The sequence below is a fragment of the Phascolarctos cinereus genome, unplaced genomic scaffold, assembly GCF_003287225.1.
Source record: "Phascolarctos cinereus isolate Bilbo 61053 unplaced genomic scaffold, phaCin_HiC Scaffold_5;HRSCAF=322, whole genome shotgun sequence".
In the NCBI taxonomy this organism is placed as follows: Eukaryota; Metazoa; Chordata; class Mammalia; order Diprotodontia; family Phascolarctidae; genus Phascolarctos; species Phascolarctos cinereus.
Genome location: NW_027555958.1, coordinates 452,312,651 through 452,329,469, shown reverse-complemented (window position 1 = coordinate 452,329,469; position 16,819 = coordinate 452,312,651). Strand labels below are relative to the sequence as shown.

Sequence of the window (16,819 nt, the reverse complement as noted above, 5' to 3'; positions counted from 1 at the left end):
CCATTTAGTTTCTTATGCTGACACACAATATCTCGAAACTGCGATGGGGAAAGTCACGATGTAAAAAGGATAACTGTACTATCCTCCCAGTCACTCAGGTCTGCAACCTGTATTTGGCAACTGATTGGACATGTGGGGTGAGGCAAAGTGAGAAATCTTGAGTAATGCTGAGATTATGAGTCTGGAAGACTGCAGGAATGGTGGGGTTCTTGACAGAAATAGGGACATTTGGAAAAGGGTAGGGTCTGGGAAAGACCAGTTCGGTTTTGGATGTCCAGCAGCTATTAGTGAAGTGGTACTGGAGCTCAGGAGAGAAACTATGGGTTTGGGAGTCATCCACAGCTTGTGGGAGTTGATGAGGTGAGAGACAGAGCCAGAGCCAGGTCGGATGCTTGGAGGTATTCCTATAGGAGTTAAAGGGCTTCACATGGATTCTGAGGCAGCCAGGGAGCCAGAGAAGTGTTAGAGAATGTTAGGGCCTAGGAAAGTTTTGTCTTTTTTTTAAGGATGGAGGAGACTTGGCTGAGTTTGTAAGCAATAAGAAAGGAACCAGTGGGTGGGAAGACACTGGAGATTTGAGAGTGTGGGTGATAGTGGGTACAGCAAGCCAGAAAAGTTTGGAGGGGATGGATTCCAGTGGGCACGTGCAGAGGGGCTGCCCTTGTCAAGAGAAGAGCCACCTCATTGTCCAAAATGGGAGGGAAGGAGGAAAGACTGGGAATGAGGGTCTGAGATTTTGAAGTGGGACAGAATGGGGACAAAAGGGGGAGAGTTAAGGTAAAAAGGGAAATACTAGATGAGCAACAGTGGTTGTGAGAGAGGGAATCAGAGGAGTACAAAAATTGCCTTGTGACTTCAAAATTCAGGGATTTTTGTGAAAAAATTTCCCATAAAATTGAGTCCATTGGGAGAAGACATTCTTATGCTAGTTACAACATAAACATTGCTTTGATGAAAGGTTGATAAGAACTTTAGTGATTGAACCTGGAATTATTGTCTTTAAAACCTTATCACTGTGTGTGTGTGTGTGTGTGTGTATGTATGTATGTATACACACTTCTTTATTATTGAATGGTCTTCCCTGCAGTTGACACCCTTTGAAATCGTGATTCTGTATAGTTAACCAGTTTGCAAAGCCAAAATCACTCAGTGCTTGATTGTTGCCGTCATCATCATCATCATCATCATCATCATCATCATTATTATTGTTATTATTATAATACTCTATCTCACAAACTCTGTCTTTGCCCTGCTGGTCTTCTCCTGCCCTCCACCTCGGCTCCATTCTGGGTGCTGGTGAATGGTGTAGGAGGGAGGAGTATGGCCGTGCTGACGTGCCTTCTCTTCTGGGCCCTCACTTCTCCCCTCCAATCCTTTGTACTTTTCCCAGATTTCCTCATGTGTGATTAATCCTGTCACTCTTCCCATGATGTCTGTTCCAAACCTCTTCTGTCTTTAAGCTGGCTCCTGCCCTTTTCCCTGGCAGGGAAGAGTTGGATTCATTCTTAATTGACAAATTAAGAACCTCAAGAGCTGTCTCTTTTTCCCAGTTTCATACCTGAGGCACCCTCAGTAGTCAATAAGCATTTATTAATTTCCTCCTGTGTACCTGTCACTATGCTAAGCATTGGAGATGTGAAGAAAGGTAAGGGACAGGCCCTGCCCTCAAGGAGGTCACTGTCTGATCAGGGAGACAACATGGACATGCCTAGTCGCAGACAAGCTATAGAGGGGAAATAATCAGCATTAAAGGAGAAGGTGGGGTGGTTGTAGCCGGGATCTGAAGGGTGCCGGGAGGCGGGCCTGGGGAGCAGCCAGGAGGTGGAATGTCCTGTGTGAAGGGCAGAGGATGATGCCTGGGGAGCAGCGCACTTGGCAGACCTTCAGACGCTCTAGAAGCGCGGCCCTCGACGCCTGGCCTCCTCCTGTTTCTTCTTAGGTCGCTGTCGCCATGGCTCGGTCTAGGGCTCCCACATAATCTGCTCCCCAAAGTCCTGATCGTCGCCCTTCTTTCAGCGGGGAGATGGTTCATCTTCAGTTCATCAGTGTTGAAGTCATTGAAAGCACAGGATGTTTCTGAAGCCTTTCCTATTTTAAATGCAAGAAAAAAGAAGCGTGCAGCCGCAGATGGATTTGCTCTGACCTGGCGTCCAGTAGAATGGGTCATAGGATGACAAGAGGGTGGCTCTCTCTGTGTGCTTCCCTGTATAGGACTGCAGCTGCCTTTCCGGGACAGTTGAGCCCCGGCTGACAGGACTGACCTAGGAGCCACTGCCCTACGTGGCCTCGCCTTCACCAGGAAAGCAGGTTGTAATGGGGAGCATGCTGGGCTTGGTGCTAGGACGGCCTGGATTCCAATGCTGCCACTGTGACTACTGCAGGCACGTCCCCTTGGCTCTCTGAGCTCCAGGCACTTCTCTGTCTACTGAGTCACAGAATGCTGACCATCTGCCACTGAGGACATGACAGATCCTTGATGGGTTGGCATTCTAAGGTCATAGAGAGCTTGGCCACTGCGCCCACCTCTACCTCCTTCGCCTTCCCCCTCTCTGCCCCTTTCCCTGTTCCTGGCTGGTGCTGCTTCTCGTGTAGATTCTCATGTTGACTACTGTGTCCCCCAAGAGCGCAGTTTCGGTTTCATCATCTGTAAAATGGGAATACTTGTACTTTCAGCCTTGCTGGCACTTTGCGAGCTGTAGCTGCTTCTTTCTTCCGAGTCACTGTTCCTTCCCCCAGCACCACTGAAACACCCGTTGGCCTTCTTAAAATGCCTCCTGTCCCTGGCTGACCTGACGAAGGCCTTTGCAACGATGAGTGCTTGTGCTTGGTGTCGATTGTAAAACGAGAGAGAGGTGGGTCGGTGAAGTGCTGGGCGATAGGAAGGAAGGGCGAGTGGGCCCGCTGCTGTGCTCCATTGGTGCCCGTGCAAGGTCATGAGAGCTGGAGGAAGGCGCTCCGTGCACTGTAGTCTGTGTCATTGGGGGGCGGGTCCGTAGGAGACCACAGATCCATTGGACCCCCCCCCACCCCAGCATGGTACCTGCCACCAGGTCGGTGCTTGATAAATGCTTGGCAGATTGACTAGAACAAGAGTGAGTCCTTTATTCTTACTATTCCACGTGTGAGTCTTCCCTCCATTGCTGTGGGTCACCAGCTTTCCCTGAGCAGGTATTTTTATAAGCTACTTTTGCCCTCCCCAGATATCACTCACTCTCTGATGGCCCAATTCTGTTCACCAAGGCGTGTATTAGGGAGTGAATGAATGAATGAAAAGGCATTTATTAAATCCTCTGGGGCCACGTGCTGTGCTAAGTGCTGGAGATACAAGTACACAAGGCCAGTCCCTGCCCTTGGGGTCTAAAACACAAAAAAGGGGGGCTGGGGAGAGGGGTGGGAGAAAGGACCTGCATCAGGACATGATTCTGAAGTCCCAGAAGGTCCAAAACAGAATTGGGAGGGGAATGAAGACAGACAGGCTTGGGTCCCTCCCCAAATGGAGGCTCTCAAAGACCTCATCAACAGGACCGTGGAGTGGGATAGTCAGTGGTGAGCAGACTGCTGGGGTGGTGCTGGGGTGGGAGGGAAGTTCTCATGTAAGACAGCAGAAGAGGCATGATTTTGAAGTCCAGGAAACCAGGAACTGGGCCAGGAGAGGAGCCAAAAGGGGCTTTAGAGATCATTTGTCACGAAGAAAATTGATTTCCAGTGCAGAGTGTCTGTCCAGGGTGGGCATCCGTGTGCCTGTCCATATCCAAGGTACTTGTTGGCTGTGTAAATGGATCAACCTAACACTTCTCTAGACGCTCTAATTTCAGAAAATGCTATTACTGTTACCTGCAAAAATGCTCCAGCTCAGCTCTTGCAAGTTTTCAGCTATTAAAATCTTCTGAAATAGGTTCCTAGTTTAATGACTGTTTGAGAATTGTGTCAGTTTATTAACTTGTTACCAAGAAACAAACTCCTTGTCACGTTTGGTCCGTTGCTATAAACATTTCTAAGGAGTGAGTCATTGCGGAGATTCCTAAAACCTGCTTGGAGGAATGCAGCTGAATCTAGAAAGAGGAAGCCATTCACCTTTTTGTCATTTATCAGTGTGTTTAGAGACTTCCCTTTTTGTCTGTGATGTGGTGATGCTGAGCATCGTTTTCGAGGCTTTCCCAGCCGCTGTGATCTCCTCCCTTCTTTCCTTCATGCCATCTTGCTTTCCTTAGATATCTTGGCTGTCTCGCCCCTTTTATTTCGGATACTTGTTTGTATGTAAAATGATTTTATAGATTTTGTAGGATGAAACCAGCAGAATCTAAAGACTTTGAGCAGTCTTAGCCAGGTCCTAGGCCTCATTGGCACTGATGTCCTCAGGTGTGTGGGGGGGTTTGGGGGTGCAGTTGAGAGGCAGGGTCTTAAACAAGTTTGAAGGCCTCTTTATCCTCTGTTAAATGATGGGGTGGGCTAGATAATCTTTAAGGTTCCTTCCTGGGCCAACATTCTGTAATTTGGGATTTGAGGAAAATCTTTGAATTCTTCACCGTCTGTACAACAGCTGGTATTTTGGGGGTAACAGACCTCCAAATGATGGGCTATGCAGAGATGACAGTGTCTACTACCTGGGTTGTGGGATGGGTTTTTCCTGTCTTTTTATCAGCCTGACACTCACACAAACCCTGTTGCTGTTTCATCGAGTCATAAGATTTAAAAGGAAAAAAGATACTCAAGGCCATGTAGTTAGAAGATTTAGAGCTGGGAGAGATCTTAGAGGTCATTTAGTCTGACGTGCGCCCCCCCCACCCTCATTTTACAGACGAGGAAACTGAGGCCCAGAGACAGTAAAAACTTGACTGAGTCACAAATAAGTATAAATAGCAGTCAGGATTTGAACCCAGGTCTTTTGACATCAAGTCCAGAGCCTTTTCTTCTACATCATACCCCACACAAAAATAATCATAACATAATTTAGAGGGTGCTCTGAGAAGTCAAACAGAGCTTGGCACTTTGGGGATGGGGGAAGTGTTGGTGGCAGTGTGTTACTTCTGGGTGGGAATGGGGGTACCTAAGCCAACTATTGAAAAAAGGAAGCATTTTAAGAAGCTAAATGCAGCCATTTCTCATGATAATTATTTATTTAAAGATGATTTCATACCTCACCGTTAGACCTTGGGCAGATCCCTTAGGCACCCTGTGACTACCTGGATTCTGCTGCTGGGCTCTCTCTCTCAGGTTTCTCGTAGCTCTCAAATGCAGTCAGTATGATGAAGACCCAGCTCAGGCCCCCCCCCACCCCTGGGGGGCCACCTGGTGGTGGGGAGTGTCCTCGGCGCAGTAGCAGGGAGGAGGGGTGTAGTCGGAGCAGCCCCCGAGGGTGGCCCAGCCAGTCACCAGGCCGGCAGAGTCAGGGTGGGGATGGTTTGTGCCCCTCAGAGCATCTGTACAAGACCTTAGCAGAGCGAGTGCCCACAAGGGCAGTGGCAGATCCTGGAAATATGGAAGCCTGAGACCATTTGGCCTGGTGCCAGTTGGGTTAAGAGAAACATTCCATTAAAACTTAACAAAGCGAACAAAAAGAAATCTTTTCTTTCTTCCACCGAGTCTTGACCTTCCTCCTTTAAGGACTAGAGGAGTAGTTGACAGTCCATCTCAAAGCAGCCCAACAGAGGCCTGCCTTCTGGCCCCCGGAGTCCCCTCGCTGGGATGTAGGTGTGCCCTTCCCTTGGAAAGGCTGGAAGACGGTGTGTCCTTTTAAGGACGTAAACGGTCTTTGATCTTGTGAATACTGTTCTTGTCCTTCTCCAAATGTGCAGATCCCAGCCCATGCTCAGTTCCCATTCTTGTCCTTTTCACCCACCTGCCTTAGAGGAAGCGTGATGTTCTGGGATGTTCTGGGCCGTTGTGGGCCGGGGAGGCGTGGTTGGAGGGTGTTCAGTTCTGGGTTCCACATTTGGGGAGGTTCATGGAGTTGGAGAGAGTCCATAGGAGGGCAGCCGGCCCAGCAAAGGCCCTCGAGATGTTGCCATAGTAGGATTGAAGGACTTGGACATGTTCACCCAGGAGAGGCGAAGGCTTTGGGGGCTGTCACCTGAAGGAGGGATTGGCCTTGTGCCTGGCTGTCAGACTGGGAGTGATGAAAGGAATTCACTTCAAGTATTATTAAGTACCTGCTTGATGCCAGGCCCGGGCTGGGTGCTGGGGATACGGTCCCTGCCTTCAGAGGGCTTCCTTCCTACCAGTGGTAACAGCATGCATCCAGTTAAGTAAACACAAAATCTATACATAGGAAGGTAATACAGTCATTGGGGTGGGGTGAGGCCAGGGATCTGAAGAGGCCTCTTCTAGGACCTGGCCCTGGAGCTGAGGAGCTGGGGCTTCCTTCAGGTAGAAGTAAGATGAGAGTGCGTTCCCAGGTCCAGGGGTAGCTTGGCTGGAGCGAAGAGATCTGTCTGGAGTGACTGCCTGGAGCCAAAGCAGGGACTTTATGTTCTATCCCAAAGGCCACAGACAGCTTCTGAAATGTCTTAGCTAGCTTCTTGCTAGTGAGAGCTCTCGTAAAGCACTTACTTGTTGGGCCTGGGCTGCTCTTGAGCAGGATGGGGGCATGGCCAGGCTTGGGCTGTTGGGAGAGGCCAGGCGCTTCGCGGTTGGTAGTGAGTGGCTGTCCAAGCAGCGAGATGCTTTGGTGGGAGAATCAGTGAGACAGCAACAGCAGAGTGAAGAGTCTGGGATGACTCCTTGGTAAGAGCTGGGATGACTAGAGCCATGGACTTTTCCCTTCTCCGGCCAACTCCCTTTTCCCCATTATTGCCCGGTTCCCACTTAGTGGAGGACCCCTGCTGTCAGCTGGATGCCGACTGCCACATTCCTCCCTCTGCTGAAGGCATCCCAGAGCCCTGTACCATTCTAAATACCCCTGGACCATCTGCCCGTAAGAGCTGACTTGTTACAGGGGTAACAGGATGGGTGCTATTAGGTAAATACAGATGCTCTATGAAGACATCCTGGTGTAATTTTGGTGGGGGGTGAGGGGGGATGATGGAGAGCACTAAGAGATGGGGGTGGGGCAGGAAGCAAGACCTGGCTGTGGAAAGGAGCCTCAAAGGGAGCTGGGCCTTTAGAAGGATGCAGGGCCTGTGTCCTGGTCGGTATGGAGTTGGATCTGCCAGGCCCTGGGAGACAGCCCAGTGAGGAGGAGTGATGGGTGCTGTTAGAGAAAGTTGGAAAGAAAAGGAACTTTTTTACTTGTCCTTGGAATTGGGAGAGGGATGTTTCATGTAACAGTATGTATTTATCTTCCCATTACAGCAAGTGAAATGTCATTTGATCATGAAAAAACAAGTAATTATAAGGAATTAAAAGCAATATCTCAATGCACATTCTCTTTTTTTAATTTGTAGTTGTCAAGTGGAAACCCAGTCTATGAAAAATTCTATCGACAGGTAAGCTCTTTCCTTTTTGTGTTTTCAGAGATGCTGTTGCATAGTTTGCCCGTGGCGCCCAGCCTGTTTTCTTCCTCCTGTTTAACTCTGGGCTTTTTTGTTGTCCATGTTCAGCGTTTGTCCAGTACTTAAGTACTGATGGGCCAGCTTTTTCTGCCAGCCTCTTATCGGCCAGACGGTCGGCAGTGGTCATCTGCCTGTTGTTTTCCTTTGTGGAGAGCCAGACCTCTTTTAAAAACTGCATCTATGTACACAAAATATAAGAGAGAGAATATTACAGAGAGTTTGCTTTCTAAAACGGTATGTTAAGTCTGGTGTGTCACATTCAGAGCCTTCCTGCCTGTCCTTGTTTCCTCTTGAAATTCCTTCGCTTTTCTTCTGTTCATTTAAAATGTGCTTCAATGGCTTTCTTTTCTTTTTTTGCCAATACTATTTCTAGTTCCCCTTACTTTTAGAGATCCCACCCCTTTCTCTCCCAAAAGAAAATATGTGTAGCCATGCAAAACAAAATCCCCACGCTGGTTGTGTCCAGAAAGGTTGGCCTCATTGTGCACGAGGCCATCCCTTCTCTGTTAGGAGGTGGATAGAAAATGGCATCATCCATGCCTTGTGACTGGTTATTGAGCAGAGTTGGGAAGTCTTTCCAAGTTGGCTTTCTTTGTGGTGTGATTGTCCTCAGTTGGTTTTTTCTTTTTCTTTTTTTAATTTTCTTTTTGCTCTTTGATGAGGCAATTGGGGTTAAGTGACTTGTTCAGTAAGTTGTCAAGTATCTGAGGTTGAATTTGAACCCAGGTCTTCCTGGACTCCAAGGCCAGAGCTCTATCCACTGCTCTCCCTTCACTCTGCAGCAATTCCTATAAGTCTTCCCTCTTTCAGCACAAGCATTCTTTTGGTCATTTTTTATGGCACAGTAGTATTCCATTATATTCATATATCATAATTTGATCAGCTATTCCCAATTGATGAACACCCTTTTTGTGTCCAGTAGTTTTCAAGCAAGGTACCAAAATATGGAAAAAACAACCAGATGCCATAACTTGACACAGTTGATGTCTTTGTGGAAAAGTATGTGAAAGTCTGCTTTTTGTGTATTGAGTTCTATTTTTCTTAAAGTCAGTTCTGTCTGAGACTACATGGTGCCGTGGGAGCCTCGAAGCTAGGATGTCCTGGGTTTAAGCCCAAGCTCTGCCAGATACTGGCAGCTCTCTGAGACCCATACTGCAGAGTTGGTGGCAGCCTGCATTAATAGAGGGAGTTTGCTCACCTGGAATTCCCTAGATCAGTGAAGTCACAGGTGCAGTTCTTATCCTCGTCTAAATTCTTACCTGTCTGAAAGCTTCGGAATAGGCCATTCTAAATCACCAAGTTTTCTAGATCCCTTTAAGAGAAAGCTGCCTCTCTTCCAGACTCCCCTAGTACAGTGTTGGTCCCCACCGTCCTTCCGTTCTCCCAGATCTGCGACCTTGGTGCCACTGTTGATGCCACACTCTCAGAGAGGCAGAGTCAGGATGGCGGAGCGAGAGCCAGCAGTTCTGCCCTGGCTCCTTCTCGTCCTCCCCTGCAACGACAAAAGCGCCAGGTGTAATTCTGACTGGCGGAAGTCAAGAAAAAGTCCCAGGGAGTTATTTTTCCAGCCCTGGGCAGCTTAGGAAGACAGATGTCTCTGGGCACTGGGGTGGGGGCTGGCCAGGAGCATAGCACAGCAGCTGCCGAGGTGTGGCAGGGGACTGTGGCAGTGGCAGCCATGGCAGGGAGCAGCCAGTTATCCAGTGCTGGGTCCGAGCTGCATGGTGGAGAGGAGTGGTCATGGCTGAGGTGCAGGGAGCAGGATCAAGTCCAGGAACTGTGCCTGTGTGGCCCTGAGCCCAGGAGCACCGTGGGCCCTGTGTTCGAGCCTTAGCCCCACGCATAAACCCGCAGCGGAACAGACTGGCGCAGGAGACCACAGCCAAGGCTGGAGCCAGCAATTCAGTGGCTCTGAAGGTGCGGATCTTCCCAGAGGGCTGCAGAAATTCAGCCACTCACAAAATGAGACTGCAGACTGGGTCAGGAATGTGCAGGCCAGGAGAGCAGCGACGAGAATGCCGTCTCCCCAGAGCACACCGCTTTAGAAGCACCAAAAACTTAAAGACTCTGAACTTAGCTGTGAAAGCAGAAGGACATAAAAGACAGAAACTCAGGCCAGTCATCCCTCCATCCCTCCAAGGGAGCAAGCAGAGCCCAACTCGAAAAGATTCAGAGTCAGAAATAGGCTAGAGAAATGAGCAAGCAAGCAAACAAAAAGCCTGCCAATAAAGAGCAACTGTGGTAGTGGGGAAGTTCAAGACATAAAAGACAGAAGAAAATAATGGCCCGGAAGCACCTGTAAGCAAAGCTTCAAAGAAAAATGCACATTGAACACAAGTTCAAGAAGAATTCCTAGAAGTGCTAAAGAAAGTGATTTTTAAAAAATTAATTTATTTTGAATTATCAGCAATCACTTCCATAAGCTTTTGAGTTTTAAATTTTTCTCCCCCTCCCTCCCCACCTTCCCTCCCAAGACAGCACACAATCTGATATAGGCTCTACATATACATTTCTATTAAGCCTATTTTCACATTAGTGATGTTGTAAGTAAGAATTAGAACCAACTAGGAGGAACCACCAGGAAGAGGAAACAAAACACAATAAAAGAAAAAAAAATAGCAAACAGTATGCTTCAATCTGCATTCAAACTCTGTAGTTTTTTCCTTCGATGTGGATAGTATTTTCCATCATGAGGCCTTTGGAGATGTCTTCGATCCTTGTCTTTCTGAGAAGGTAAAGTCTATCAATATTAGTCATCACACAATGCGGCTGTTATGGTGTACAAAGTTCTCCTGGTTCTGCTCACTTCACTCAGCATCAGACCATACAGGTCTTTCCAGGTTCTTCTGAAGTCAGCCTGTTCATCATTTCTTACAGCACAATAGTATTCCATTAACATTCATATACCACAACTTGTTCAGCCATTCCCCAATTGATGGGCATCCTCTCAATTTCCAATTCTTTGCCACCACAAAAAGAGCTGCTATAAATATTTTTGTACATGTGGGTCCTTTTCCCATTTGTATGATCTCTTTGGGATATAGCCCTAGAAGTGCTATTGCTGGGTCAAAGGATATGCACATTTTTATAGCCCTTTGGGCATAGTTCCAAATTGCTCTCCAAAATGGTTGGATCATTTCACAACTCCACCAACAATGTATTAGTGTTCCAATTTTCCCACATCTTCTCCAACATTTATCATTTTCCTGTTTTGTCATGTTGGCCAATCTGATAGGTGTGATGTGGTACCTCAGAGTTGTTTTGATTTGCATTTCTCAATCAATAGTGATTTAGAGCATTTTTTCATATGACTATAGATGGCTTTAATTTCTTCATCTGAGAACTGTCTGTTCATATCCTTTGACCATTTATCAATTGGGGAATGACTTGTATTCTTATAAATTTGACTTAATTCTCTATATATTTTAGAAATGAGGCCCTTATCAGAGAGACTGGTTGTAAAAATTCTTTCCCAATTTTCTACTTTCCTTCTAATCTTGGTTGCACTGGCTTTGTGCAGAAACTTTTCAATTTAATGTAATCAAAGTTATCCATTTTGCATTTCATAATGTTCTCTATCTCCTGTTTGATCATGAATTCTTCTGTTCTCCATAAATCTGATAGGTAAACTATTCCTTGCTCTCCCAGTTTGCTTACAGTATCAGCCTTTATATCTAAATCATGAACCCATTTTGACTTTATTTTGGTATATGGTGTGAGATCTTGATCTATGCCTAGTTTCTGCCATACTCTTTTACAGTTTTCCCAGCAGTTTTTGTTGAAGAGTGAATTCTTATCCCAGAAGCTGGGGTCTTTGAGTTAATCAAATAATAGATTACTGTAGTCATTGACTGCTGTGTCTTGCATACTTAACCTATTCCACTGATCCACTACTCTATTTCTTAGCCAGTGCCAAGCAGTTTTGATGATTGCTGCTTTATAATACAATTTAAGATCTGGAATGGCTAGGCTACCTTTCCCTGCATTTCTTCTTATTAGTTCCCTTGATATTCTGGACCTTTTATTCTTCCAAATGGATCTTGTTATCATTTTTTCTAACTCTATAAAATAATTTTTTGGTAGTTTGATTGGTATGGCACTGAATAAGTAAATTAGCTTAGGTAGAATTGTCATTTTTATTATGTTAACTTGGCCTGCCCATGAGCAATTGGTGTTTTCCCAGTTATTTAGATCTGACTTTATTTGCATGAAAATAAAGTTTAAAAAAATTTTTTAAGAGAACAAAAAAATTTTTTTAATCAAATAAGAGCAGTAGAAGATAAGCTGGGATAATAAATGAGAGCAATACAAGAACATTATGAGAAGAGAATTAAGTTTGATAAAAGAGGTATAAAAACTCACCAAAGAAAATAGCTCCTTAAAAGTTAGAGTTGATCGGATGGAAGCTAATGACTCCATTAGTATCATCAAGAGTTATTAGAGACATCAAGAAATAATAAAACAAAGTCCAAAGACTGGAAAGTGTTGGAAGAAAATATGAACTGTCTCCCTGGAAAAACATCTGGCCTGAAAAATAGATTGAGGAGGGATAATTTAAGGATCAGTGGATTAACTGAAAGCAGCAAGCAACCACAAGGCTTCAGCAGCATATTTCAGGCTACAAAGGAGCCTTGTTCAGATATCTCAGAAGCGCTGGGCGGGGTAGAAGTTGAGAGTCCGCTGGTCGGTGCCTGAAAGAAATCCCCAGATCAGAATTGCCAAGAATATTATCGTCGAAATACAGAGCCCCCAGAGCAAGGAAAAAATAATAGCAAGTAGCCAGAAAGAAACCCTTCAGATACTATGGAGCCATAGTCAGGAGTACACAAGACTTGTCAGCTAGCATTGTGAGGGAGCAGAGGGCTTGAGATATGAGGTTCTGGGAAGCAAAAGAGCTAGGATGACAACCAAGAGTACCCTAACCAGGGGCAGTAGGTGGCACAGTAGATAGAGCACTGGCCCTGAAGTCAGGAGGACCTGAGTTCAAATTCAGCCTCACACACTTAATGACTGTATGACCCTGGGCAAATCACTTAATCCTCATTGCCTCCAAAAAAATAAAAAATAAAAGAATAACTTACCCAGCATAATAATATGATCCTACAGGTGGAAAAATGGACATTTAATGAAATATAGGATTTTCAAGTATTCTTGATGAAAAAATCAGACAGAGCTAAGTAGAAAATTTGACGTGCAACCAGAAGATTTGAGCATAAAAAGGTAAACATGAGTGAGAATTATAAGGGATTAAACAAAATTTAAACTGTTTACATCCTCATATGGGAAGACGATACATGTAAGCCCTCAGAATTTTATCATCCCTAGAGCTATTAGTAGGTGTCTGCTTTGACAGAGGGCATGAGCGTGCGTCTGTTTGGCCGAGATGATCTCGAAAGAAGAATAGAAGGAGAAAGAGGGATAAGCTGGAGACAAGGGAGGGAGAGGAAGAATGGGGAAAATTAGCTCACCTAGGTGGGATGTGCATGGAGGAGTTTATGCAATAGAGGGGAAGATGTGGGGGAGTGTGCAAGCCTGGAGCCTCACTCTTATCCAGACTCAATCAAGGAGGGAAGAATATTTATACACACACTGTCAGGTACAGAAATTCATCTTACCCAGCAGGAAGGTCGAGGGGGAGGGGGCGTGCAGTGGTCAGAAGCAAAGCGGTCTCTTGAGGAAGGGATAGGTTGAAAAAGAGAAGGGTAAGTAGGAGAGAAGAGGATGGTGGGAAATGCACACTTAGCAGTCCGTGTCCTTTGCCTCCCACAGCCAATCAGCTGTTCTTATTCCTGCACCTTTGGCATCCCTCCCCTTTTCTCTGCTCCCAAGACCATGCTGTTTCTCCGTATGTCATGGACCTAAGGCTCCTTATCTTCCTGGTTTCCTCCTTCTAGATGGTCTCCAGCTTATCCCCAGGCTCCTGAAACGGGGGCATCCAGAACTGAGCGTGGTCCTCCACATCCCTTCCCGACCAGGTCAGAGGTCCTCATTCCCTCTCTCCTGGCCTGCTGCAGTAGGCTTCATTCGACCTCTCCGCCTTGAGCCTCTTCCCCTCCTAGCTGTCAGGGCCATTTTCTTTGTGAACCATGTGACCCTGTGTCTCCCCTTCTTTGTAGTGCTCCCCATTACCTCTAGGAGTAAATATGAACGCCTCTGGGGGCGCTTCCTCCCTTTCCACGCCTCTTGTGCACTGCTTCTCTCTGCCTTCTCTGTTGTGCAGCCACACGGGTCTGCTTGTGTTTCCCCATTCAGGACGTGCCATCTCCTGTCTCTGTCCCAGGTACCCACGGTGCACTTCCTCCTTACTCTTGGAATCCCTGATTTTCTTCGTGACCCAGCTCCAGCACCAGCACCAGCACCAGCTTTTATGTGACGTCTTTTATGACTTCTGCCGCTCTTCCTTGCCCCGACTCCCCAGCTGCTGATGCCTTTCCTCCCCAGAGTTCCTTGTATTCATTTTATTTCTGTAATGGCCCTGCTTATAGATGTACGAGTGCATGCTGTTTCCCCTACTAGAGTGTCAGCTCCTTGAGGTCCTGTGACTGCTTCCCTGCTCTCTCAGTTCCCTGTGCCCAGCACGTGGCCTGCACCTGGTCAGTGCTTCCTAAATATTTGCTGATTGATTCTGGTCTTTAATAGAGTTGGAGATGCAGATCTGGACATTCGCTTCATGCATGCTTTCCCAGGAGGCTGTGTCTCCCCCCCCCCGCCCCAACCCAGCCGGCCCCGGCACCAAGTGTCATGGTCGTCCTGACCACGTCTCCTCTGTCCTCTCTCCTGCTGTCTGAGGGCTTGTTGTATGCTGTGCTGGGACCTCGCTGCTGTAGCTGGTGAGTGCCACGGCTCTGCTGCTTGTCCCTTGTGTCTCCTGCGGCTTTTCCCACGCTCCAGGTTTGGCCCTGTCTGCACGTCCACGGCCACTCAGCATTTCCCTCTTTGTGCAGTGAGCCAGCTACGGGGTGGTGTGTGCTGACTGCACTCTCCAGTCTTTGGCTCTTCTCAGTCGTGCTTTGTTTGTGGCTGGATGGCGAAGGGTTTTGCTGCCAGTTTTTAAAAGAAACCTCCCTCCAGCCCCCAACCAGTTTCTTCTAAGTCAGAAAATATTCTGGAAGCCAAAGGTTCTGATAGGCCGACTTGAGGGTTTCTCCTACCAGAGTCTGAAACCCTGTTTGTGGCAAAGAGCTGCCTCTTCTTGAACAGTAAGGAACGAGTTCTCGCCTTACATCTAAATGTCTGCTTGGGCCTTCCCTCAGTGATGTCCTTGAGAGCATTTCTTGAGTGTCGGGCCTTTTTGGAAATCGGTGCTGCAGCTTCCTTCCCTGTCATGCAGCATTGCTTTATTGTTTGGGTCACTTGCAACATGAATGCCTTAGAGGCTGTGGGTTCTACGGGACTTCGCCGGTGGGGCCCCATGGAATGAGTCTGATCCCTCCACCTGATGGCCCTCCAGATGCTTGGAGGTAGCCACTATGATCTTCCTTCCTCCTTCTGCCCTCCCCACATCCCCAAGCCTTGTCTTTGCCATCCTTGAACTTCTCCCGTATGTCATGGACTCAAGACTCCTTACCTTCCTGGTCTCCTTCTTCTAGATATTCTCCAGCTTATCAACATCCTTCTGAAACCAGGGCACAGCCCTCCACAGTCCTTCCTGACCAGAACAAAGGAAGTGGGGCCATCCCCCCTCCCCTGCTCCATGTAGCCTAGGACAGCCACAGCCCACCGCTGTGTCACATTGAGCTTGCGGTCCATGCAGACCCCCGGATCTCTTTCACAACAGTTTACTATCTAAAACCAGGTCTCCCCCATCTTGTATTTGTGAAGGTCATAGTGTGCTCATGGGATCATGGGATCCTGGCTCTAGGTCTGAAAGAGAGGCCGAGTGACTGCTCAAGGCTTCATAAGTGGGAAACATCAGAGCCAGAATTTGAAGTTGGGTCCTTTATCTAGGGCCAGTGGTCTTTCCATTGCATCATGCTGCCTCTTTTTTTTGTACTCAAATGCATGATGTTACGCTTGTCCTTATTGAATTTTGTCTTCTTGTATTCAGCTCCATGCTCTAGCCTGTCAAGATCCTTTTGGGGCCTGTCACCCCCTTTGTTAACTATTCCTTTCAGCTTTTCGGCATCCGTGCCTTTATCCAAGTGATGTCTCCTTGGGCCACTCCCCCAGGGAGCTCCTGCTGCACTGACATTAAATCTTGGACAGCTTTGCTGTCAGGGTCTGGCTTTTCACCCAGTCCTGAATCCATCAGATAAAGTTGGCGTCTGATCTGTCATCTCTTCGTCTCCTCCACTAGAATGTATTGAGACATTTTATCCAAACCTTTGCTGAAGTCTGGGCAAACCGGACCTGCAGCATTTTCCTCTTCTACTAATTCAGTGATCTGGTCCAGAAAGGAAACGAGGTCAGGCTAACCCGTGCGAGGCCTTGGTTGTCACCGTCACCCTGGCTCCAGAAATCTGCAGGCATCTCTTTTATTGGTCTGTCCTGAGCTTCCTGGCCTTTGTTTTTCGGTCTCTGTCCCTTTCCCTTTTTTGAAAATTTGCCCTTTTCCAGTCTTAAGGTGCCTCTTCTGTTTTCTGTCATCTTTCAGATATCACTCAGAGTTTGTCTGTCGCATCTATAAATGTATATAAACATAAAATGGTCACTAGGGAGCAAGCCTTGTGCGGAGTGCCGTATAGGTATTTTCTCATTTTATCTTCACAACATCCCTGAGAGGTAGGTGCTATTATTATCCCTGTTAAGGAACAGAGGCAAACAGAGGTTAAGGGACTTGCCCAGGATCACATAGCTAGTCAGTGTATGAGGGCAGATTTGAACTCAAGTCTTTTTGACTTTAGGTCCACACTCTGTGCACTTTTCCACCATCTGTAACAGGGAGTAGCCTGGGGTCACACGCTATATAGTATCCCAAATACCATCTAATCCCCTCTCTCCTTTGTTCAGTTTTGGGTCCAATTCATAGTGCGTTAGCAGGAGATGTTCTGGTGTGCTGATGTAAGTGACTGACCACCCAGCTGTGTATCATCCTCCAGACAACAGGATTTTTTCATTCTTTTAGCTTTTCTTCTATGGATCATTAAGGCAATTGCCTGTGAGCAGCAAATATTGTGTGAAAGACACCTTTCCCTACTCTGGGGATCGATGTAGCCTGTGCACCATCATTTGCAGAGCGAAATCTCTCTAGAGAATCCATCCCAAGGGACTCTGCCTACCATTCGTACCTCCAGGAAGACATCTTCCATGACAGTGGTGAGCACCATTAGTGGAGTGGTTGGGGCTCATTGGACGGACCTTTCTCTTTTTTTTTTTTTTTTTGCTTAGGC

The 16,819-nt window shown here is 46.9% G+C and overlaps 1 protein-coding gene across 1 annotated transcript in view; it reads left to right on the top strand.

The window, feature by feature from the left end:
- The window catches only part of EPS15 (epidermal growth factor receptor pathway substrate 15), a 129,691-nt gene that overhangs the window by 25,938 nt on the left and 86,934 nt on the right, over positions 1–16,819 (top strand). The window contains 1 exon segment of the mRNA XM_020987743.2: positions 7,383–7,424. Coding sequence (XP_020843402.1) covers positions 7,383–7,424 — 42 coding nt within the window.